This window comes from Mobula hypostoma, chromosome 3, assembly GCF_963921235.1.
Source record: "Mobula hypostoma chromosome 3, sMobHyp1.1, whole genome shotgun sequence".
NCBI lineage: Eukaryota > Metazoa > Chordata > Chondrichthyes > Myliobatiformes > Myliobatidae > Mobula > Mobula hypostoma.
The window spans coordinates 137716131-137741938 of NC_086099.1; the positions used below are offsets into that span (position 1 = coordinate 137716131).

General features: G+C 40.9%; 1 protein-coding gene across 2 annotated transcripts in view; it reads left to right on the forward strand.

The window, feature by feature from the left end:
* The window catches only part of dgkb (diacylglycerol kinase, beta), an 828029-nt gene that overhangs the window by 652988 nt on the left and 149233 nt on the right, over positions 1–25808 (forward strand). For both annotated transcript variants that reach the window (XM_063043772.1, XM_063043771.1), the window contains exon 21: positions 22652–22742. In XM_063043772.1, the coding sequence (XP_062899842.1) occupies positions 22652–22742 (91 nt within the window). The remainder of the gene's footprint in view (positions 1–22651; positions 22743–25808) is intronic.

Genomic DNA, 25808 nt, shown 5'->3' on the forward strand with positions numbered 1-25808 from the left:
ACATACTTTTGTCACAGGAAAAAAAATTTGCACAACATAATATTTTTGCGCACACTGTCTACTAAAAATTGGAGGGAACATTGTTTATGAGCCTTACACATATCAAATGCAGTAAATATATTTACCTTATTTAATATAATTTAAATACTAAAGTGAAAACTGAAGGCCCAGAATGTAGATCACAGTGCTTCAAAAGATTTGTCCACCCACATTAGAAGAATCTAAAGATCAAAGTTCAAAGTATATTTCATTATCAAAGTACATATATGTCACTATATAAGATCCTGAGATTCATTTTCCCGTGGGCATACTTAACAAATCTATATAATAGAATAGAATAGTAACTGTTAACAGGATCAATGAACAACTGCCCAAAATAAAGCATTGAACCAGAGGGCAGAAGACAACAAACTGCGCAAATGCGAAAAGAAGAAACAATAATATAAATAAATAAGCAATAGATATCGAGAACATGAGATGAAGAGTCCTGGAGAGTGAGCCCATGGTTGTGGGGACATTTGAATGATGGGGCAAGTGAACCTAAGTGAAGTTATCCCCTTTGTTCAGGAACCTGATGGTTGAGGGGTAATAAATGTTCCTAAACCTGTGGTTTGTGTCCTAAGGCTCTTGATCCTTCTTCCTGATGGCAGCAGCAAGAATTCAGCATGTCCTGGCTGGTGGGGGGTTCTGATGATATATGCTGCTTTCCTGCGACAGCTATTTGTATAGATGTGCTCAATGGTTGAGAGGGCTTTACCTGTGATGGACTGAGCCGTATCTACCACATTTTTTGGGATTTTATGTTCGAGGGCATTGATGTTTCCATAGCAGGCTGTGATACAGTCAGTCAATATACTCTCCACTACAAATTTATAGAAGTTTGTCAAAGTATTAGATATCATGTTGAATCTCCGTTAACTCCTAAGGAAGTAGAGGTGCTGCCATGCTTTCTATAAACCAAAAAGAAATAATTCTACAGATTGATTTACTGTTAAGGGTGACTTTAATTATTGGCAATTTCAGATCACTGTATGCATACATTTCCCCAAGTTTTTAGCAAGCTGTATAGAGATGCTCAGTTTTGATTTCATCATAAATAAAATTATTTGTTGGTCAGAAGATTACCAGGTATATCAAATTCAACAGCACATAACCTGTAAATATTTAATATTTCTTCATAGTATGTTGACGTTTCCGTTTATTTGTTTTCAGATGTAACTTTTTCAAATAGCTTCAATAGTGAGCACTCAGAAGGTTCAAGCAGAAGTTCACTGATTCTGTTGATTATGAGATATTTGCTATGAAACAGCTGGTTTGTGAAATCAAACAGAAATAAATTAATTTCTCTGACAGCAGTAATTGTGCAATGCTCCATATATGGTCATTGAGGCAATGAAGCCTGTAATATACATAAGTAACTGGAAGATGAGCTGATGCCAATAATGAAAAAAAAACATCAAGGGGCTGGCCTTGTCAGGGTGTCTCAGTGTTCTGTCAACCACAGACATCATAAACAAGCTCTGATGGCCCAATGACAATAATTAGTGCAGGGCTAATGGTACATGAAAGATCACATTTTTCTTTTCAGCTGGAGTGACTTGAACTAATGCCAATTGCAGCATATTTGTTCCGACTTCCTACAGCTTAATCCAAATTTTCCTCTTGGAAAAGATCATTGAAATTCCAACAATTAATATCTGTGGTATTTATCTATTTTCAATGGGTATTTTTTATGGATTTAACTTTCACAAGAGGATAAAAAAGAGTAAGTATTGAATTGAAGTTGATTGTTAAAGATCCGGTCAGTCAAGTCAATTGTTTGGGCACTGTGATTGCCGCTTGGGTCCCCGAAAGGTATCAGCCTTGCCACCAGCTGTGAATCATCAGAAACAGAAACAGGACTAGGATATTCAGCATCCATCTGTTCTGCCATTCAAAAGGATCCTCAAGTCTACTTTTCCAGTGTTCTCCCTCCCGGCACATCCCTGCAAACAGCCAACATGCTACACCTGCCCATTCATCTCCTCCCTCACCTCCATTCAGGGCTTTAAAGAGGCCTTCCAGGTTAGGCGACTCTTCACCTTCTGGGGTTGTCTATTGTGCCTGGTGCTCCCAATGCGGCCTTCTCTACATTTGTGAGACATGTTGTAAGTAAGGGGACTGCTTCACCGAGCACCTCTACTCCACCTGCCATAACTAGAGCTTCCCAGTGGCCAATCATTTTAATTCTGATTCCCATTACCGTTCTGAGGTGTTGGTCCATTTCTCCTTACAGTGAAAAAAATTCTCTCCCCTTCCCCTCGTCCTCTATTATCCAATCTGGCCTCTTACCTTTTCTCACCTACCGATCACCTCCCCATGGTGCCCCTCCTCTTTCCCTTTCTCCTATGGCCCACCCTCCTCTCCTATTCAATTCTTTCCTCTCCAGCCCTTTACCTTTCCTACCCATCCAGCTTCACCTATCACTTTCCCGCTAGCCTCCTTCCACACACCCCCCCCCCAACCTTTTTATTCTGGTGTCTTCCCCTTACCTGTCCAGTTTTGAAGAAGGGTCGTGGCCCAAAACAGCAACTGTTTCTTCACTTCCACGGATAAGAAACAAGAAATTCTGCAGATGCTGGAAATCAAAGTAATACACACAAAATGCTGGAGGAACTCAGTAGGCCAGGCAGCATCTATGGAAAAGAGTAAAACAGTTAACATTTCCCTCCACCACCCCTCTTCTTTTATTCTCCACTCTGGCCTCTTACCTCTTCTCACTTTCATATCACATGTACAAGGGGTTCACGTAAGGAGCAATCCCTTGTACATGTGATATGAAAGTGGGAGGTGGGGAGGGGGAGGGAAGGATGTGCTTGGTGGTGGGATCCCGTTGGAGATGGTGGAAGATATGGAGAATTAAGTGCTGGACGCAGAGGCTGATAGGGTGGTAGGTAAGGACAAGAGGGACTCTATCCCTGGTGGGGTAGCAGCATTGATGGTGGAGGAAGAAAAGCCCCTTTCTTGGAAATCTCATTAGTTCTGGAATGAAAAGCCTCATCCTGAGAGCAGATGCGATGAGAGAAGTGGATGGCATTTTTACAAGTGGCAGGGTGGGAAGAGGTACAGTCCAGGTAGCTATGAGGTCTTTAGTTCTGGAATGAAAAGCTTCATCCTGAGAGCAGATGCAGTGGAGAAAGAAGGGGATGGTATTTTTACAGGTGACAGGGTGGGAAGAAGTATCATCCAGGTAGCTGTGTGTTCATTAGTTTTTGGAATGAAAAGCTTCATCATGAGAGCATTTCCATAGATGCTGCCTGACATGCTGAGTTCCTCCAGTGTTTTGTCTGTGAACCCCACAATCCTGATTCCCTTACAAATCTAAAAGTCTTTCCATCACTGATTTCAATATATTAAAGGATTTAACTTCTGTAACTTACAGAGGGAAGGAATTTCAATGGCATGTATCTATTTGAAAGAAGAAATTCCCCTTAATCCCAGCTTTAAATGGATACATCCTAGTTCTGAGAGCAATGGATCTTGTCCTAGACTCATGCAGGAGGCAAGACATTCTTCCATCATTTACCCTGTTACACTATCTAAGAAATTTATGCTCTGATAAAATTACCTCTCATTCTTCAAACCCCTAATAACAAACGATCAGTTCAAACTTTCCTCCCAGGACATATCAGGGTTCATCCAGGTAGATCTTCATGAAATTGCTTCCAATCATAATATACCAGTTAATTACAATTTGTCTATTCTATGATTCTGGTTAATTTGGCCATTGCTTAATTGGTGCAGCCATCTATCAGAGATAACTCTTAAAGAACAAAAGCTGATTGAGAAAGTAGCTGGGATTCGTTTCATTTATTTTGGACACATTGGGACAGGAGATTTACTGAACACTTTCTAACCAGCATCAGTCATGTGCACTTGCGTGGCCATTAGATAGTACACCGTGCTTAACAGTTTTTAAATAACATTAGTTGTGTGTGTTTGTGTTCATAAAGCAGTGATCTTTGTTACTTATAGTTGGCAATATATAATCAGAAAGACAATTCAGAACTAATTTGCTCATTGCTGTTTCTGGCGTTCAGGCTTGGAAATGCCAGAAACAACCGGGAATGAAAATGAAATGATTTCACTATTTCAACAAGTTAGGAACTACAAAGAATTTGAGGGTATTGGTAGTCACCTTGAATGTTACAATGAAAATGAAGATTTGGAGGATGCACTGCATAAAGGCAGTCCATTATCTGCACTGATTTTGTTCATTTACAGTCAATCACAAGAACACAGTGGTGTACCTGGGTGAATTCTTCCATCAATAACTTTTAGGAACTAATACACAGTTTTATAATACTGTATTGGTAATGTTCTGATTTGTTCTATATTTCAATTAAATACTTAATGTGTTTCTCACTTAAATAGTAGTTGGTCTTTTTTAAAAAATATCGCTTTAACTATTTCCAAAAAACTTCGGCTAATTGGGGCAGCCACTTAATTGGGCTAAAACGTACTGGACTTGATATGTCCCAATTAACCAGAATCCACTGATTATTTTCTTAAAACCAGAAAGAGTATCCTCTACTTGTAATACCACTGGTGTGTTCTACTGCTGTAGTAAGACTTCTCCATGTTTATCTTCAAATCACTTTGAAGTAAAAGGCAGCATTCCACTTGCATTTCCAGTTATCTTCCTTATCTTCTACATCATATGCTAACTTTCTATGTTCATGTTCAAACACAGCCCAATTCATTTATGATGCCAATTTCTGCAGTCTTTTAAATAATAATCTACTTTAATATTTTTGAACAATTTCCTACTTACATCATTTATCAATGTTTCTCTATAAACTGTCTGCATTCTCCTCACATTCTTCCCTGCTTTTGTATCATCCACCATTGTACCTACAATAAATTTGTTTACGTCCTATGAATTGTTAATATAATTTGTAAGCAGCTTTTGTCCCATCACTGATTCTTCGAAGTCAAAGTCAAATAAATTTATTATCAAAGTACATATATGTCACCATATACTACCTTGAAATTCATTTTCTTTCAGATAGTTACAGGAAAATTAAAAAAGAGATAGAATTTATTAAAGACTATACATTAACAAAGACTGACAAACAACCAATGTGCAAATGAAGACAAATTGTGAAAACTAATTACATAATTCTAAAAATGTGAATTGTAAAGTTCTTGAAAGGGAGTCTGTAGTTTGTGGAGCCAGTTCAGTGTTGAGGCAAGTGACATGCATGACATTCATTACAGGTTTTACATCTAAAAATGACTCTGCACATTGCTTGCTGTTAGTTAGCTAGCCATTCCTCAATACAGCATATGAGCTCTTATCTTGTGAAAATCCAAATGTATTGTGTTATCATGCATGCAATGAAACCCAATCAGAACCACACAGAAAAGGCAAATTGTGATACCAATTAATATGCAATATTAGCTTGGCACCAGTGTTGCTGAACCACACCCTGGACCTGAGTGTTCTACCTAATACTATCCTTTAATTATTACACAGTTTAGTACATACTGTATGCTGTAGCAGGAACACAAAAACATAAGAATTCAAGAGAAATTGACCCTTAAGCTCTTCAAGTCTGTAGCACCATTCTATATGATTGCGTCTGACCAAACCTTGCCTCAACTCTTCCTCTGTGCCAGTTCCCCTTAATCTTCAACTCCTTGATCTTTCAAATGCTTATTTATCCCCACCTTAAATATATCTAACCATCTGGCCATTAACCAAGCACAGAGGCAGGGAATTTTAGAGATTCACTACCCTCTAAAAGAAGGACATTTCTTTTAAGAAATAATCCATTATTTGCAATTTAATTGCTGGTAGATTTCGCCTTGTTGTTGATTGATTCTCTAAGATTTGGTTCAAGTTGCAGTGTATAGTGTGGCAGTTTCGGAACATTTTGCTGACTTGATGCTTTTGCTTCAACTGGTTGTCCCCTGACACAGAAAAAATATGGCCTGTGTGAAAGTCCCTTTCAAAGAATAAGGATGATATGCAGCATTTTATAACTAAGGAAGTCGTTCTTGAGGCCATTGCCATTGTTGTAATGTAGGATTCATAGTTCCAAATTGTTCATGGAAACCTCTTTAAATGTTGTTCTGATATTAATCAGGCCTTTTTTTGTGATGATAAGTAAGGGGGTACAAATTCCCAAGATATCAGGGATAACAGCATAACAGTTAGTGTAATACTGCTACAGAGCCAGCAGTCTGGGTTCAATACCACAGCTGGCTTTAAGGAGTTTGTGCATTCTCAACCTAACAGCTTGACATTCTTCTGGGTGCTCCAGTTTCCTCACGCATTAGTAAGTTAGTAAGTCACATGGGTGTAACTGGGTAGCACAGGCTAGTTGGGCCAGAAGAACCTATTACTGTACTGTACCTTTAAATAAATAAAAACTCCCCTGTTCTTTCTTCAAATGGTGTTCTGAGATGTTTCACTTATGATGTAGCTGGCATAAGTATTAATGCCTTGAACTACTTGACAAAATGTGTTTCACATCACTGAGAGCCCTCTGTGTTGTTGCTTGCGCTATACACTGGGGTGCTTCTACAACTACCTGATGAGGTAACCATAGCCTTTAGCCAGGAGCAGATGTCATCAAGTGGTGCCCAACCTTCACAGAGTGTTTCGACCCTTAATCACTACGATCTCCAGTTGGCAGGTCAGCAGTGGTGGTCAAGTCACTGCCCATCAATTCTTCTTGCCTGCTCCATATCCAGCAAGAGGCCCCTTCTGCTTCCTCCCCCATCCTGCGAGCTGCTTGGTTCTTGCTCTTTTCATCAATGCCTAGTATAGACAGCAATCTTCATTGCAACCTTGACGGGAGCTCTCTACAGCCGATCTCCACGGGGATTAGCCGCGTCTGCCATCCTTAGTCCCTGCACTCCTGGACTAAGGACTGGTACTTCAGGGCATTCCTCTCGTGAGTCTCCTCGCATCCTTCCTCCCCTGGTACTGTAAGCTCCACCAGAATGATTTTCCTGTCTTTGGTGAACCACAGTACGATGTCTGGGCAATATTACTTACTGCCTGTTACGCCATTACTGTTCAGGGCAGCGATGAAGGTCCTTCATCTCGGGTGGTGTTCAGGGCTTCCTTCATCACGTCAGTAGCTACTGTCAGTCATGCAACCCCTGGACGAAGACTCTGGAATACTGTCGCACTCAGATGTAGGTTTCTTCATTGCTGTTTCTGTAACAATTTTGTTTTACCAATCAGGGTTGTTAATCCTGAGTTGAAACCTCGAGTCTGGAGGACTGATGGACTGTACCCTTTGACCTGTTTGGCATGGGTGACCCTGCCAAGAGCCAAAGCATAAAGCCTTTGCTCCAGCCAACATAGTACTCTGGATCATAGAGGCAGCAAGCCTCCAAACCACGACAAGATTATGGTCCTCTTGGAGGTTGTACAGCAACAATCCAGCCAAAAATATAATCTCCTAATGTTCTAAAAGACCTTGATTCGAGGTTTGAACATACTCCATGACTGAGCATTCACTGGTTTGAGTAGCTGAGAACACAAAATTCACAAACCTTTGATTGAAGAATTTTTCCCTCATCTCAGTTCAAGATGTTGAGGGTACAGTAGAAAGACTGATTTTGTGATTATGCATAGTAATACAACATTTTTTAACAAGAAATTCTTACAAGTCCCCAAGTAACTTGGTCTCCTCGACACTATGTACAAGAAAAATCGCGGTAGATTCTCCCAGAACTCATATGGTTACATTATTGTTCAGGCCTAATCTTCTACCTGAAAAACCTTTTGTTGACAAAGATTATGCAATATGAATCTAGTTATTCTGATATAAATACAGAAATTTAAATCTGTTTATCTCAAATTTGAATTTGTTATCGGATACACCTGAAATGACAGATAACTCATATAGCGCCTGGCCTGCTGAGTTCCTCCAGCGTTTTGTGTGTGTTGTAAATTTCACCACTATGCTCCCCCAAATATGACCGCACAAGTTAATAGGGTGGTAAAGAAGACCTATATCATACTTAACTGTATTAGTCGAGGCACTGAGTTCAAAAGTCTGGAAGTTATGTTACAAAACCTGGAATATTGCATTCATTTCTGGTTGTTTCATTGCAGGAAAGATGTGGAGGATTTGGATAGGGTGCAGAAAATGTTTACGGGATGTTGAATGGATGAAAGGGCATATGTTGACAGAGTTTGGAGCAGTCAATGCTGAGAAGAGACTGGTTAGAAGATTATAAAATTATGCGAGGCATAGATAAACATTTTCCTGGAGTTGAAGTGCCTCTAACACTAGGGCATGAATTTAAGTTTCGAGGGGGAAAGTTCAAAGCAGACGTATAGGACAGTTCTCTTGCACAGAGTGATGGGTGCATGGAATGCACTGCCAGAGGTGGTAGTGGAAGTACTGTAGATATACTAATAAGATTTAAGAGGTTCTTTGATTGGTGCAAGAAAATGAGAATGGAGGGATATGGACCATGAACAAGCAGAACAGATTAGTTAATTTAAGTGTCATTATTTTAATTGGCTCGGCTCAGCACAACATCATGGGCCAAAGGGCCTGTTCCTGTGCTGTACTGTTCTACATTCTATGCTTCTATAAAGAGTGTTTACATTACATTCATATGAATTGTAATAATTGCTACTTTGGCATAGATAATATGAATTTCTGCTCATAGTACTTACCTCATCGGCAGTTCATTACATGTATGACCCCAGACTACCAACAACATCAAAAGATCTAGGCTTTAGCACCATATCACGTTTTCTCTTAAAGGAAATAAAACTTCGTATTACACTAATAAGCCTCTGCAATGTTACAAGTACCTATATTACAAAAGAAGCATCACACAATCATAGGTAGAATTCAAAATGCATGAAATATTATTGTTTTCAGTATCTCCATCCCTTCAATACCAGCCATCCTCTCCCCTTTCCTCCCTTCCACACAATAAAATGCTTATCATACACTGTGTCAGGAATTATTTTCTCCTTGTCTCTGTTCTAACTGGTTTGCTTCTTAATCTTCAATTATTAGATGCCCACACTATGTTCCTGCCCTTAGTCTGTCAAGGATTTGTAAATTTAATGAGATATTTTGTCATACGGTACTTATGAATTCTAGAAAATACTGTCTCGAAATACTGAGTCCTGCCTCATACATCCCTGGAACCAGTCTACTGAATCATCACTGCCCTACCTCTATACCAAGTATATGCTTTCTTAGGTAAAGAACCAAAAGAGTACCTGTCTCTTGCATATAAGCCTACTGACTCTCACAGCTATCTGGACTATTCCTCTTCTCACCCTGTCTCTTGCAAAAATGCCATCCCCTTCTCGCAATTCCTCCGTCTCCGCTGCATCTGCTCTCAGGATGAGGCTTTTCATTCCAGGACGAGGGAGATGTCTTCCTTTTTTAAAGAAAGAGGCTTCCCTTCCTCCACTATCAACTCTGCTCTCAAACGCATCTCCCCCATTTCACGTACATCTGCTGTCACTCCATCCTCCTGCCACCCCACTAGGAATAGGGTTCCCCTGGTCCTCACCTATCACCCCACCAGCCTCCGGGTCCAACATATTATTCTCCATAACTTCCTCCACCTCCAACGGGATCTCACCACTAAGCACATCTTTCTCTCCCCCCCCCCCCCGTGCTTTCCGCAGGGATTGCTCCCTACATGACTCCCTTGTCCATTCGTCCCCACCATCCCTCCCCACTGATCTCCCTCCTGGCACTTATCCTTGTAAGCGGAACAAGTGCTACACATGCCCTTACACTTCCTCCCTTACCACCATTCAGGGCCCCAGACAGTCCTTCCAGGTGAGGCGACACTTCACCTGTGAGTCGGCTGGGGTGATATACTGCGTCCAGTGCTCCCGATGTGGCCTTCTATATATTGGCGAGACCCGACGCAGACTGGGAGACCACTTTGCTGAACACCTACGCTCTGTCCGCCAGAGAAAGCAGGATCTCCCAGTGGCCACACGTTTTAATTCCACATCCCATTCCCATTCTGACATGTCTATCCATGGCCTCCTCTACTGTAAAGATGAAGCCACACTCAGGTTGGAGGAACAACACCTTATATTCCGTCTGGGTAGCCTCCAACCTGATGGCATGAACATCGACTTCTCTAATTTCCGCTAATGCCCCACCTCCCCCTCGTACCCCATCCGTTATTTATTTATATACACACATTCCTTCTCTCTCTCTCCTTTTTCTCCCTCTGTCCCTCTGACTACACCCCTTGCCCATCCTCTGGGTTCCCGCCCCCCCCCCCGTCTTTCTCCCCGGACCTCCTGTCCCATGATCCTCTCATATCCCCTTTGCCAATCACCTGCCCAGCTCTTGACTCCATCCCTCCCCCTCCTGTCTTCTCCTATCATTTTGGATCTCCCCTCCCCCTCCCACTTTCAAATCTCTTACTAACTCTTCCTTCAGTTAGTCCTGATGAAGGGTCTCGGCCTGAAACGTCGACTGTAACTCTTCCTAGAGATGCTGCCTGGCCTGCTGCTTTCACCAGCAACTTTGATGTGTATTGCATGAATTTCCAGCATCTGCAGAATTCCTGTTGTTTACACAGTACTCCAGATGTGTTCTCACTAAAGCTCTATATAATTGCATTTAGACTTTTTTTCCCTGCATTCAGTCATTTTCATAATAAAGGCTAACATATCATTTGCCATTCTAATCATTTGTTACACTGGTCTGGTAATTTCCAGTGACATTCAAGTTCATTTGAACATCACACTACCCAATCTATTGCCAATAAAGAAATATTATGATTTTCCTGTTCAGCAAACCAGATTGGATTACCTCATGTTTTTCTATTTCATATTTCCTCTACTACTCATTCATCTTGTCCCTATACCCTTGAACTCCCTTTACACTCACTACTGTAGATTGGTCTCACCATCAAACTTGGAAATGTGACATTTGGTCTCCTCAGGCAAATCCTTGTGGGCTCAAAGCATTGATCATGCAGGAAAAGTTAGTCACTGCCTGTGAACCAGAGGGAAAAAGGTATTAACTTCTACTCTTTTTTTCTCTCCAATAACTAATTCTCAATCAATGACTAGTTATCCATAATTCTTTCTGATTGATTAATCTTCTCCATGTAGACCATCCAAACTTTCAAAACTCTAAGTACATCATATCCACCGGTTTCCTCTTATCGATTATATTAGTCACATCCTCAAAAATTGCAGCAGGTTAGACAAACATGATTTTTCTTCAAAAAATCCACCAAATTTTTGTGATGTCCTGTTCCTGCTTTTTTCATTATTGACACTAGAATTTTCCTCTAACAGGCATTCATTGTCCATGTGTTTAATTCTCTCCCAAATATCTTAAATAATGAGGTCACATTTGTTACCGGACTTGTCCAGATACAGGGAAAGCTGTGCAAATCCAATCCAAACAGGTTATTGGTATTTGAGACCGGTCGTCAGCATAGTGAGCAAGGTATAGAAACATAGAAAACCTACAGCACAATACAGCCCATTTGGCCCACAAAGCTGTGCTGAATATGTCCTTACCTTAGAAATTACCTACGGTTACCCATAGCCTTGTATTTTTCTAAGCTCCATGTACCTGTCCAGGGATCTCTTAAAAGACCCTATCATATCCGCCTCCACCACCGTTGCCAGCAGCCCATTCCACGCACTCGCCACTCTCTGCGTAGAAAAACTTACCACTGACATACTATCTCATCGACAGTATCAGAGCATAAGACTTAGAAGCAGAATTAAGCCATTCTGCTGATCAAGTCTGCTCCACCATTCCATCATGACTGATTTATTATCCTTCTCAACCCCATTTTCCTGCCTTCTCTCCCTCAGCCTCAAATATACCCAATGATTTGGCCTGCACAGCCATCTGTTGCAAAGAAATCCACAAATTCACCACCTGCTGGCTAAAGAAATGTTTCCTCATCTCTGTTCTAAATGGATATCCCTCAATACTGATGCTGTGCCCTATGGTTCTAGTCTCCACCACCCTGGAAAACATATTCTGCACATCAACCCTATTCAGACCTTTCAATATATGATAGGTTTTAATAAGATCCTTCCTCATTCTGAAATCTAGCATGTACAAACCCGGAGCCATCAAATACAACTCCTATGTTAACCCTTTAATTCCTGAGATCATTCTTGTGAACCTCCTCTGGGATTTCTCCAATGCTAACACGTCCTTTCTTGGTTAAGAGGCCCAAAAGTGCTCACTATTCCAAGCAAACACATCAAATTTGCTGGTGAACGCAGCAGGCCAGGCAGCATCTCAAGGAAAAGGTACAGTCGACGATTCGGGCCGAGACCCTTCGTCAGCATCTGCAGATTTCCTCGTGTTCACTATTCCAAGTGCAGTCTGACCACTGCCTTATAAACACATTACATTCTTGCTTTTGTTCTAGTTCTCTCAAAATGAATGCTAACATTTGATTTTCCTTCCTTAACACCAACTCAACCTGCAAGTTAACCTTTAGGGAATCCTGCATGAGTTCTCTGTACCTCTGATTTTTAAATCTTCTTACCATTTACAAAATAGTCCACATCTTTTGCCTTCTGCCAAGGGCACAACAGTGTCATTACATTATATCAGTGTCATTACATTACATCCTTACATTATATTCCATCTGCCACTTCTTTGCCCATTTTCCCAATCTGTCTAAGTCTCTTTTCAGACACTGTGCTTCCTCAACCCTACCTGCCCTATCACCTGTCTTCATATCTTACACAAATTTGGCCACAAAGCCGTCAATTCCTTCATCTAAATCATTGACATACAATATTAAAAGAAGCCATCCCAGCACCAAATTCTGCGGCACACTACTAGTCACTGGCAGCCATCCAGAAAAGACCCCTTTATTCCCTCTGTTAGCCTCCCGCCAGTCAGCCAAACTTCTATCCATGCTAATACCTTTCCTACTATACCAAGGGCTCTTATTTTGTTAAGCATCATCATGTGCAGCACCTTGTCCGAGGCCTTCTGAAAATCCAAATAAACAGCATCTACTGGCTCTCCTTTATCTATCCTGCCTTTTATCTCATCAAAGAATTCAGACAGATTTGTCAAGCAAGATTTCCCCTTTCAAAACAATGCTGACTTTGGCTTATTTTTAGATTATGAAGACACGTCCTCTTTTATTGTCATTTAGTAATGCATACATTAAGAAATGATACATTATTTCCTCCGGTGTGATATCACAAAACACAGGAAAAAACCAAGACTGAAAAAAACTGACAAAACCACATAATTATAACATATAGTTACAGCAGTGCAACAATACCATAACTTGATGAAGAAGTCCATGAGCACAGTAAAGTTCAAAGTTTCTCAGATGTCTCACATCTCACGCAGATGGGAGAAGGAAGAAAAACTCTCCCTGCCATGCCAATGACAATCCGACACTGAATCATCCAAAAACTTTGAGCTCTAATCAGCTCTCCGACACCGAGTGCTGAGCGCCATCTCTGTCCGAGCGATTTGACGTCTTTCTCGGTCGCCAAAAGCAGGCAAGGCTGGGGATTTTGAGGCCTACCCTCCAAAAGATTCCCGACCGCGCAGTAACGACAGCAGCGAACAAGCGTTTCAGAAATTTCTCCAGCTGTTCCTCTGTGCTTTCATGTTCATTCTCCATCAAATCAGAATTGTCCACGGCCCTTATTTAACAGATACGATATCATTTTTTACCGGAGAGCTGCACACGCGCGGCGCGCTGCCATCTTCTCCTCCCGCCTTTTTATTATGTACCTTGAAGTATCCTGAAATCTCATTGTTAATAATAGACTCCAACATCTTTCCAACCACTAAAGACAGGCTAACTATACTATAATTTCTTTCTTCCCCCTTCCTCCCTTCTTAAGGAGTAACGGGACACTTGCAATTTTCTACTGCTCCAGAACCATTCTAGAATCTAGTGATTCTTGAAAGATCATTATAAATGCCTACACAATCTCTTCAGAGATCTCTTTCAGAACCCTGGGGTGTAATCCATCTGGTCCAGGTAAATTATCTAACTTCGGATTTTTCAGCTTCCTAAGCATCCTTTCCTTAGTAATAGCAACTATATTCACTTCTGCCCCCTGACACTCTCATAATTCTGTCATTCTGCTTGTATCTTCCACAGTGAAGACTAACACAAAATACTTAGTAAGTTCCTCCGCCATATCCTTATTCCCCATTGTTACCTCTCCAGCTTCATTTTCCACTGGTATGATATTGACTTTCATCTCTCTATTACTCATTATATATCAGAAAAATCTTTTTTATATTATTGGCTAGCTTAACATAATATGACATCTTTCACTGGAACTTTACTTACTGTTCTTTGGGATATAATGAGCGCAGTGGATAGAGGGGAACAGATGGACATTATTTATTTTGATTTCCGGAAGGTTTTTGATAAGCTGCCACATAAAAGACTTACCCATCGTATAAGGATCCATAGAGTTGGGGGTGATGTATTAGCATGGATAGAGGATTGGTTAGCAAATGGGAAGCAGAGAATTGGGAAACATGGGTGTTACTCTGGTTGGCAGTCAGTGGTGAGCGGTGTGACGCAGGGGTCAGTGCTGGGCCCACAATTGTTCTTGATATACATTAATAATCTGGAAAAGGGGTCTGAGTGTAGTGTGTTACGTACCCCGTAACTGGGTTGCCAAACCAGCAGAAATGGATCACTCAGTTGGAGTCTGGATTACTAGAACTAAGAAAGTTTTATTAAAGAAACAAGCAACACAGTACTCTAATCAAAAGGATAATAAATGCAACAGTTCAGCAATGATAAACACACAGGTACACAGAATTAGGATAACAGGATCAATCAAGCTCTATCGTCGTCTAGGGGTAAATGACCAGTTTCAAAGTGATGCAAAGTTCAGTTCAATTTAGTTCAGTTCAGTTCACAGTAATCACTGCTGTGGGAGATGAACAGTGGGGGGGGAAGGAGAGAGAGAGCAAAACGAATGAATATTCAAACGGCTTCCACACAGACCTTCGATATTCTTCGCAGTCAGCTTTCACCGATCGTGACCCCTCCGTTTCCAGATACGATCGTTTCTCTGCGGTGAACCTGGCACACAAGCAAGGGCGGACACACACCAGGTTCCCGCTGATCGTGCCTTTCCACCCTGTGCGTCTATGGCTTGGTCCCGCAACCAGCCTTCCAAAACTTCCCACCGACTTGTGGGAGACGCACCGCTTCCAGGGTCTCGTTACCTCGCAGTGTCGTGTGTCCTGCCTTAGCGAACCTGTCCCTTTTTATCCCCCTGCTGGGGTATCGCCTGTCCATCACTTCAAATAGTTCAGGGTTCAAAGGGGGAGCTGATCCTGACAGCTCTCCTTCCGTTAAAACTCTCCCGTCCCTTCATTAACATCTCCAAATGCTGCTCCATTGTTTTCCTTATCTCTCTTTCTCCTGACGACGGGTGGCAGACCAACTGCTGATCCCACTGGTGCCAGCACAGGATAGCTAACATCTTAATCTATGTGTATTCTAGTCACAAGTGTATCTGAGTTTACTGATGATGCTAAATTGAGTGGAAAAGCAAATTGAGCAGAAGATACAGAGAGTCTACAGAGAGATATAGATAGCTAAGTGAGTGGGCAAGGGTCTGGCAGATGGAGTACAATGTTGGTAAATGCGAGGTCATCCACTATGGAGACAGATTATTACTTAAATGGTAAAAAATTGCAGTATGCTGCTGTGCAGAGGGACTTGGGAGTGCTTGTACATGAATCACAAAAGGTTGGTTTGCAGGTGCAGCAGGCTATCAAAAAGGCAAATGGGATGTTGGCCTTCATTGCTAGAGGGATTGAATTTAAGAGCAGGGAGATTGTGCTGTAACTGTACAGGGTCGTGGTGAGGCCACACCTGGTGTACTGTGTGCAGTTCTGGTCTCCTTACTTGAGGAAGGATATATTCACTCTGGAGGTGGTGCAGAGGAGGTTCACCAGGTTGATTCCAGAGATGAGGGGGTTAGACTATGAAGAGGGATTATCTAGAACTGTACTTACTGGAACTCAGAAGAATGAAAGGAGATCTTATAGAAACATATAAAATTATGAAAACAATAGATAAGATAGAGGCAGGAAATTTGTTTACACTTGTAAGTGAAACTAGGGGACATAGCCTCAAGATTCAGGGGAGTAGATTTAGGGCGGAGACGAAGAGGAACTGCTTTTCCTAGAAAGTGGTGAATCTGTGGAATTCTCTGCCCGATGAAGTAGTGGAGGCTACCTCAGTAAATATATTTAAGACAAGGTTGGATAGAGTCTTGCGTAGTAAGGGAATTAAGGGTTATGGGGAAAAGGCAGGTAGGTAGAGATGAGTCTATGGCCTGATCAGCCATGATCTTATTGAGTGGCAGCGCAGGCTCAATGGACCGGATGGCCTACTCCTGCTCCTATTTCTTATGTTTTTATATTCTTATGTTCTCTGCTCATGACTGATTTAGTTGCCTTTTCATGGTTTTTAAAAGCATCCCCATCCTCAACCTTACCACTCATTTTTGCTATATTGTATGCCCTCTATTTTGCTTTTATACTGTCCTTTACTCCCCTTGTCATCCATGGTTGTCTCATCCTTCTCTTAGAATACTTAGATTACTTCTAAATCATTGGGATGTACCTTTCCTGTGCCTTCTGAATTTCCCCCGAAACACCAACCATTGTTGTTCTGCAAACACCCCTGCTTGTGTTCACTTCCAATCAACTTTGGCCAGCTCCTTTCTCATGCCACTGTAATTTCCATTACTCCACTGTAATACTGATACATCTGTTTTTTAGGTTCAACTTCTCAAACTGCAGGGTGAATTCTATCATGTTATGATTACTGTTTCCTAATGGTTCCTTTACCTTAAGCATCCTAATCAAATCCAGGTCATTAAATAGCATTCAGTCTAGAATTGCCATTCCCTTACTAGGCTCAAACACAAGCTGCTCTATAGAGCCATCTTGTAGGCATTCTGCCAGCACCAACCAGATTTTCACATCCTGGCTACTGTTTGGAGGACTGTACATAACTCCCATCAGGGTCTTTTTACCCTTGTAGTTTCTTAATTCTACAAAATACCAGTGATGAGGTAATCAAGTGTTTTCCCATAGTTGCTGGTATCTACAGTGTTACTCAGGCTCCTTGATGCTACACTTTGATTAATTGCTTCCCTGATGTCAAAACCAGTGATCTGTCCCTCGTCAATGGAATTATGCTCTTTAAAATAAAAACGCTTAGTCCTGATGGAACACATATTGAACATCGCTAAGCAGGTTATAGATAAATACTGTCAATTATATCCTGAATCACCATGCTGACAAACAGATTAAGATGTCGGTACTAGTTTGGACTGGAGTTGCACAGGTTTTTCCATACATGGGTAAGATTTTATTTTAATCGATATATGTTAACACTGTCGCTGTTCTGGAACTGCTTGATAGAGGACCTGCTAGTTTTGGAACATTAGCTGTCAGCACTGCACATAGGATGTTATTAGTTCTTCCTCTATTAAGGACTCTCAATTATGTCTTGATTTCTTGTGAAATGAATCAAATTCCATAAAGGTTGACTTCTGTGATGGTGGTGTCTTTGGAAGGAAGCATTGATAGATTATGCACCCAGCACTTCGGGCCAGAGGTATTTTTAACTGCCTCCATCTTGACTTTTAGTCTTAAGTGAAGAGCTGCTTCATCACTGAGGTTGTGAAGGGCTGCTTCATCATTGAGATTAGTGATGGAGCCAGCTTTTCAGATTAAGTTTAATTCTCCATCACAATTTAGAACTGGCTGTAGGATGATTAAAGAACTTTAGTCTGATTTGTTCATTGTAGGATCACTTAGTTTTGTCTGTAACGTACCGCTCCCAATTTTTATTTTCTGTTATTCTAACGACATAGTGTCACGGGTTACTACATTTATTGGTACACATCATACTGACCTTTATTCTTCATCGATCCTGGTGGGTTTCTGTTTGATGGTAACGCCAGTGATTCTGCTTCATCGATTGACACAAAGGTTGAGGGTGTTGTGGATGGTGTGGAGATCAGTCAGAGGTTACAACGGGACATTGATAGGATGCAAAACTGGGCTGAGAAGTAGCAGATGGAGTTCAACCCAGATAAGTGTGAGGTGGTTCATTTTGGTAGGTCAAATATGATGACAGAATATAGCGCTAATGATAAGACTCTTGGCAGTGTGGAGGATCAGAGGGATCTTGGGGTCTGAGTCCATAGGACACTCAAAGTTGCTCTGTGGTTAAGAAGGCATATGGTTCATTGGCCTTCGTCAATCATGGGATTGAGTTTAAGAACCAAGAGGTAATGTTGCAGCTATATAGGACCCTGGTCAGACCCCACTTGGAGTACTGTGCTCCATTCTGGTCACCTCACTACAGGAAGGATATGGAAGCCATAGAAAGGGTGCAGAGGAGATTTACAAGGATGTTGCCTGGATTGGGGAGCATACCTTATGAGAATAGGTTGAGTGAACTCGGCCTTTTCTCCTTGGAGCGACGGAGGATGAAAGGTGACCTGATAGAGGTGTACAAGATAATGAGAGGCATTGATTGTGTGGATAGTCAGAGGCCTTTCCCCAGGGCTGAAATGGCTAGCATGAGAGGGCATAGTTTTAAGGTGCTTGGAAGTAGGTACAGAGGAGATGTCGGGGTAAGTTTATTAGGCGGAGAGTGGTGAGTCCATGGAATGGGCTGCTGGCGGCGGTGGTGGAGGCAGAAACAATAGGGAATTTTAAGAGACTCCTGGGTAGGTACATGGAGCTTAGAAAAATAGAGGGCTATGGGTAAAGCCTAGGTAGTTCTAAGGTAGGGACAGCATTGCTTTGTGGGCAAAGGGCCTGTATTGTGCTGTAGGTTTTCTATGTTTCATTCAGAGTTTGGGGAGGTTTGGTATGTCACCGCAGAATCTTGCAAATTTCTATTGCTGTGCAGTGGAGAGCATTTGGTGTGGTTGCATCCCAGCTTGGCATGGAAGCTCCCGTGCACAGTATTGCAGAATGCTGAAGTCTCAGCCAGGTCCATCATGAGCACAACCCTTCCAGGAAGGAATTACAGAAATTGTTACAAGTATTGAGCAGGTCAGGCAGCATCTGTGGAAAGAAAAACAAAATTATCATTTTGGATTAACAACACACATAAAAGTTGCTGGTGAACGCAGCAGGCCAGGCAGCATCTCTAGGAAGAGGTGCAGTCGACGTTTCAGGCCGAGAACCTTCGTCAGGACTAACTGAAGGAAGAGTGAGTAAGGGATTTTCATTTATATTTTCATTTTGGATTAATAATTTCCCTTCAGAGTTCCTTACAGATTTTCAGTTTTAACTTTTCAGTTAAGATCTGCTCCAAATGCATCCCATGTAACAAGTGGTAGTGCTGCACAATCCAATGGGAACTGCTTGTCTGCAGAAGAACTAAGTTCTGTAGGTCTGGTTTCTCCTACAGAAACCTGTCACAGATTGGGTGGAGTTGTTTCAGGCTTATCAGTTCTAACAACCCACCTTATAAAACCTCAGTCTGACAGCTACATCCAGTTAGAATAAGCCCAGAAGTCCATAAGATATAGGAGCAGAACTGGGCCATTTGGCCCATCAAGTCTACTCTGCCATTTCATCATAGCTGATCCATTTTCCTCTCAGCCCTGACCTCCTGCCTTTCCCCTGTATCCTTTCATGCTCTGACCAATCAAAAATCTATCAAACTCTGCCTTAGATTTACATAAAGACTTGGTCTCCACAGCTGCCCGTGGCAAAGAATTCCACAGATTCACCACTCTGGCTAAAGAAATTCCTTCTCATCTCTGTTCTAAAAGGATACCCTCCTATTCCGAGGTTGCGTCCTCTGGTCTTAGACTCTCCCACCATAGGAAACAACGCCTCCACATACACTCTATCAAGACCTTCCACCATTCGATACATTTCAATGAGGTGAATTCTGGTAATGAAGGACAACTTGATTAGTGATGATGCTACTAAGCCTTTCTTTGTGATGGACATTGAGGTCCCCCAGGTAAATTATGGGTTAGTATCAACTGTAAAAAACAAATAATTACAACCGATGAAGGGTCTTGGCCTGAAGCGTCGACTAACTATTCCCTTCTACAGGTGTTGTTTGACCTGCTGAATTCCTTCAGCATTTTGTGTGTGTTTATCAAGATTTCCAGCATTTTTACAATCACTTGTGTATTTAATTGCACTGGTTTTGCGAGGGGCCCGAACAGCAGACTTTGTAAAAAGAAACAAATTTGTCACATAAAGGACTTCTTAAATAATGAAAAATGCTGGGGACACTCAACAGTTCAGGCAACATCTATGAAAGAGAAATAAAGTTCAGATTTCAGGTCTGAGACCCTTCATCAGAACTAGGAAAAATCAAAAACAATTTAGTTTGAAGCAGCAGAGAGAATAAGGAGGGTTAGACACAACAAAGGGAATGTCCCTGACAAGGTATGACTAAATGAGTTAATGTGGCAGTGTGGTTCTTCATGTATTATTTTGTGAATGGTACGGCTATGTTATATGCCCAGCAGGATGGCCTATATTAGTAGAGGGAAATGTGGAACCAATATCATAGATGAGTGTTTGGCAGAAATGGACAGTTCTGATACAAATGGAGAGAATGAACATGTTATCTTCTGAGGAGAGGTGACTGCCAAATTTGGTTCTATCCAGACAAATGCATCAGGAAACAAAATCCTGAAGATCGACTCATTTAATGCGAAAATTGCGAAAAGAATATGTAAACTTCCCTATTTATTCCAAGTCAACAATATCAATATTGTCAAATTTGTTTCTCTTTGAACTATTTTAGTGTGACTGAATGTTTGCCCAGTTAATGAAACATGCACTACAATAGAACTCAAAGATTAAATAGAATGTTGCCACCCTATAAAACTGGACTGATGACAAGTCTAGTCTGTAACAGGAAGTGGTGACAATGTACAATATCAATCAGTCAAACATTTAACAGTGAATTGAGCATATCTGTTATCTTATTATTACTCCTTCAAGTCCACAAAACTCCTACAGAAGCTAAAATAAAGCTAAAAGCAACCCAGGCCTACCAGCTAAATGTAGCCAGAAATTTGTTTAGAAATAGAGATAATCTATATGGTCAGTTTACTTCAAGAACATATAAAATACACAGTGTTTTCAGTAACAGTTTTAGACAGCACAAGGCAACCAACTAATTATTTAAATAGCTGAAAATGTGGTGATATGAAAACTTTGGCAGGATCCTAGTCAGGAAATGTTGGCATGTGTTTGGATCACCTGAAAGTCAGTAGCATAAAGTTGTTGGGAAAGTATTAGTTTAATAATAGGACATATGAAAAAGAAGAAGAGGATCAAAAGAGTGATAGGTAAACAAACTGTTGCTTCACTTTGGCAGGGAGTTAACTTTTGTCCAACTGTTACAGTAGACAATAGTGGAAAGACTTCTCATTTGCTTCTTGTGGGATTTCTGGGTTCTTAAACGTTAATCTCTGAATGCTGCTACAAAGTTTACCGAGCAACTTTAAAAAAATTCAGCAGCTGCTTCTGTCATTGTCTTTCATCTGTATTTTCCCTCTCTTCCTTAGCAGATTTTGTGTGATGTAGATTTTCAGCACTGTCAAGAGTTAATTAATATAGTGTTTTCAATTAAGATGATGATCTGAAAATATCTCAATTTACAAATAGTTTTTCTTTAAAACTTCTTGAATGATGGAAGCAGAATCTCTTATCCCATTTAAAAAGTACTTGATGTGTATTCAATTGAGGCTGAAGGGTGACCGAAAATTGTGAAGGGTTTTGATTGAAGTGATACAAAAAAAATGCATTCATTTGGGGGTATGGGGGATATAATCAGAGCCCACCAGTATAAAATACTGATCAAAAAGAAACATCAGAAACTTCTTTACCAGAGAGTAGTGATGTTGAGGAACTGACTGCTATGGGGAATGATTGAAGTGACCTGGTTCAACTTGGGAGAGCTTGTTTAAGCAAATAAGAGAGAAAGGGAAAAGAAGGTATGCTGGTAAATTTAGATGGGAAAAGGAGGGAGTATTATAACCAGCAGCGTGGACTGGTTGGCTGTCCCAGATGTAGTGTGCTATCCCACATAACCATTTAAAATGAAGTAACTGCAAGGCTATAGTGCAGAAATTGGAAAGTTGGATTAGGTTTGATAGGTCTTTCTGGAGCTGCACTGACGAAAAAGGCGAAATAGCCATCCCATGTATTATAGATACCTGTCTCCTGTACCTAATAAAGTGGTCACTGGGTGTATGTTTGTTATCTTCTGCTGCTCTTCCCATCCACATCAAGATCCAATGTGTTGTGTGTTCAGAGATGATCTTCTGCATACCACTGTTGTAACACATGGTTATTTGAATTACTGTCACCTTCCTGTCAGCTTGAACCAGTCTGGCCATTCTCTCCCATTAACAAAGCATTTTCACCCATGGAACTGCGGCTCACTGGATTTTTGTTTTGTTTCATGCACCATTCTCTGTAACCTCTAGAGACCGTTGTGAACAAAAGTCCCAGCTTCTGAGATACTGACTAATAATTCTATGACTAATTATCAGTTTGTTTCTGATCTATGATTACTTCCTAAGAAATAGTTCTGAGAAATGACATATTGTATCCTTTCCTTGTAGAATGAAGAACAAATTCTGGTATTTTGAATTTGGGACATCTGAAACATTCTCTGCTACATGCAAGAGATTACATGAATATGTAGAGATAGAGGTAAGATGAATAGCCATTTAGTAGCAATGGTTTAAGACTAACTCTCCCTAACCTTTCCACAGGTGATTAGTTACTTTAAGGAATATGCAGTATTATTTGGTGTGCAATTCCAATGCTTAACAATCATTTTAATTCAGAATCCAGAGGTCTGATTTCTATGAACATATTTTGGGGCTGATGCAGTCATCTCTTTCATCTTATATGGATTTATTTAATTTTTTCACCATTTACATTGGAATTGAACCAGGCTTTAGAAAAGCTACAGGAAATTCACTGGTAAACAGAATCTGCTGCTGGTTCGCAATGAATTAATTTGGTATGATATATTTGGGGAGAAGACCTGCATAAATGCAGCCAATATTTCTGGTACAATTTTGGGATTTTCTTAACATTAATGGTATTTATATCATATGATAATATCAGAAAGCAATTATTTGGGGCAATTGAGAGAATTAAACTGAATACAATTTTTTTTATACATACTTCATTCTTAATCCATGGCAAGAAGCCCTGTATAAAATGCATTACATTAGTAATGTATTTGGTGGAAATAATCTTGCAAGCAAAAAGAACACTTACAATATTCTATCTCCGGTCAGTGCAGAATTGCTAATCAACAGCAAGATCATTTGCAGATGCTATATTTTTCCCCATGGCTTTTGTTATAAAGGTATTTATTTCTGGTACAGGAGATCAGCACTTTTTTTTCCAGCATGCTAACTTCAGCCTGCTCTCCATATCCTACCGCCCTGATACGTTTGTGTATCAGATTGCATATCACGTGTACAGGTGGGATGCAACTTCCATGGTCTACCCTGACCATTGGAGGGCCTCAGCTAATTTCATAACTGACAGCTGGTGAAACATGTTTAGGTTGAGCAAAATGGAGCCTTAGCATTACTGTATATGATATGAGACGAGCCATCAATGTCAGCACTACTGACATAATGGTAATCTGGCACTTTGGCCTTTCAAAATTGATTAGCATTGGAATTTTGTTGGCCAAAAAGGGAGGTGCTTGTGCTATCATTGGTCAAGTGTGTTGCATGTACATCTCTGTTATGTCTCAAAATATCACCAGTTTGGCTGTGCACATCCAGGTAGAAGCTGATAAAGTTAGGGTGATTGAGAAAGAGCTGCCCAGGCTGCATCCTCACCTTGGGAACTCAATAACTGACTTCACAGTTTGTTTGGGGACTAAGGCAATTCCCTTGTACAGTGGGCAATGCGAGATGTATTCTTGTTAATTGTCATACTCCTTTTAGTCTCTTGCCTGAGATTATTCTGTGGAATGTTAGCCCACAGTACAGCCACCTCCATCATAATACAACAGCCAATCACCCCTGATGAAAGTGTCACAGAGTTTCAGAGACTCCTTGCTATTGAAATTCAGTAAGATTTATGTTGTCCTCTACAGGACAACAGGGAGAGAGTGTGGAAGTTGCCATAAGGCAAAAATAGCACAGGGCAGTTGTAGTCAAGTGAGACCTTTGAAGAGCGACTGCCAGAGACAACTCTGATTACTACAGACCAGATAGATGGTGGCAGGATATACTCAAGCCAGATGAGCAAGACTTCTCCAGAAAATTTTTCGTAAAACATAGCATCCTTTTATACAATAGGAGGTGCCAGAGACAGATGCGATAATAGAAGGATGTGAAACATACCCAACAACTAACTTGCCTTTACAACTTCACAATATCATCAGGGGTCTACTTGTAGTTTCAGTTGACTCTAACACCTCTATTGTGAATGGTGAATGATTGTGCAAGTAAGGAATTGAAACATACAAAAGTAGCATGCAAAAGTTTGGGCACCCCTGGTCAAAATTTCTGTTACTGTGAATAGCTAAGCAAGTAAAAGATGACCTGATTTCCAAAAGGCATAAAGTTAAAGATGACACATTTAATATTTTAAGCAAGAAAACTATTTTTTTCCATCTTTTACAGTTTCAAAATAACAAAAAATGTAAAGGGCCCGTAGCAAAGGTTTGGGCACTCTGCATGGTCAGTACTTAGTAACACACCCTTTGGCAGGTATCACAGCTTGCAAACGCTTTCTGTAGCCAGCTAAAAGTCTTTCAATTCTTGTTTGGGAGATTTTTGCCCATTCTTCCTTGCAAAAGGCTTCCAGTTTTGTGAAATTCTTGGGCCGTCTTGCATGCACTGCTCTTTTGAGGTCTATCCACAGATTTTTGATGATGTTTAGGTCGGGGGACTGTGAAGGCCATGGCAAAACTTTCAGCTTATGCCTCTTGAGGTAGTCCATTGTGGATTTTGAGGTGTGTTTAGGATCATTATCCTGTTGTAGAAGCCATCCTCTTTTCATCTTCAGCTTTTTTACAGACAGTATGATGTTTGTTTCCAGAATTTGCTGGTATTTAATTGAATTCATTCTTCTTTCTACCAGTGAAATGTTCCCTGTGCCACTGGCTGCAACACAAGCCCAAAGCATGATCGATCCACCCCCGTGCTTAACAGTTGGAGAGGTGTTCTTTTCATGAAATTCTGCATCCTTTTTTCTCCAAACATACATTTGCTCATTGCGGCCAAAAAGTTCTGTTTTAACTTCATCAGTCCACAGGACTTGTTTCCAAAATGCATCAGGCTTGTTTAGATGTTCCTTTGCAAATTTCTGATGCTGAATTTTGTGGTGAGGACGCAGGAAAGGTTTTCTTCTGATGACTCTTCCATGAAGGTCATATTTGTGCAGGTGTCGCTGCACAGTAGAACAGTGCACCACCACTCCAGAGTCTGCTAAATCTTCCTGAAGGTCTTTTGCAGTCAAACGGGGGTTTTGATTTGCCTTTCTAGCAATCCTACGAGCAGTTCTCTCGGAAAGTTTTCTTGGTCTTCCAGACCTCAACTTGACCTCCACCGTTCCTGTTAACTGCCATTTCTTAATTACATCATGAACTGAGGAAACGGCTACCTGAAATCTTCTATGCTATCTTCTTATAGCCTTCTCCTGCTTTTTGGGCATCATTTATTTTAATTTTCAGAGTGCTGGGCAGCTGCTTAGAGGAGCCCATGGCTGCTGATTGTTGGGACAAGGTTTGAGGAGTCA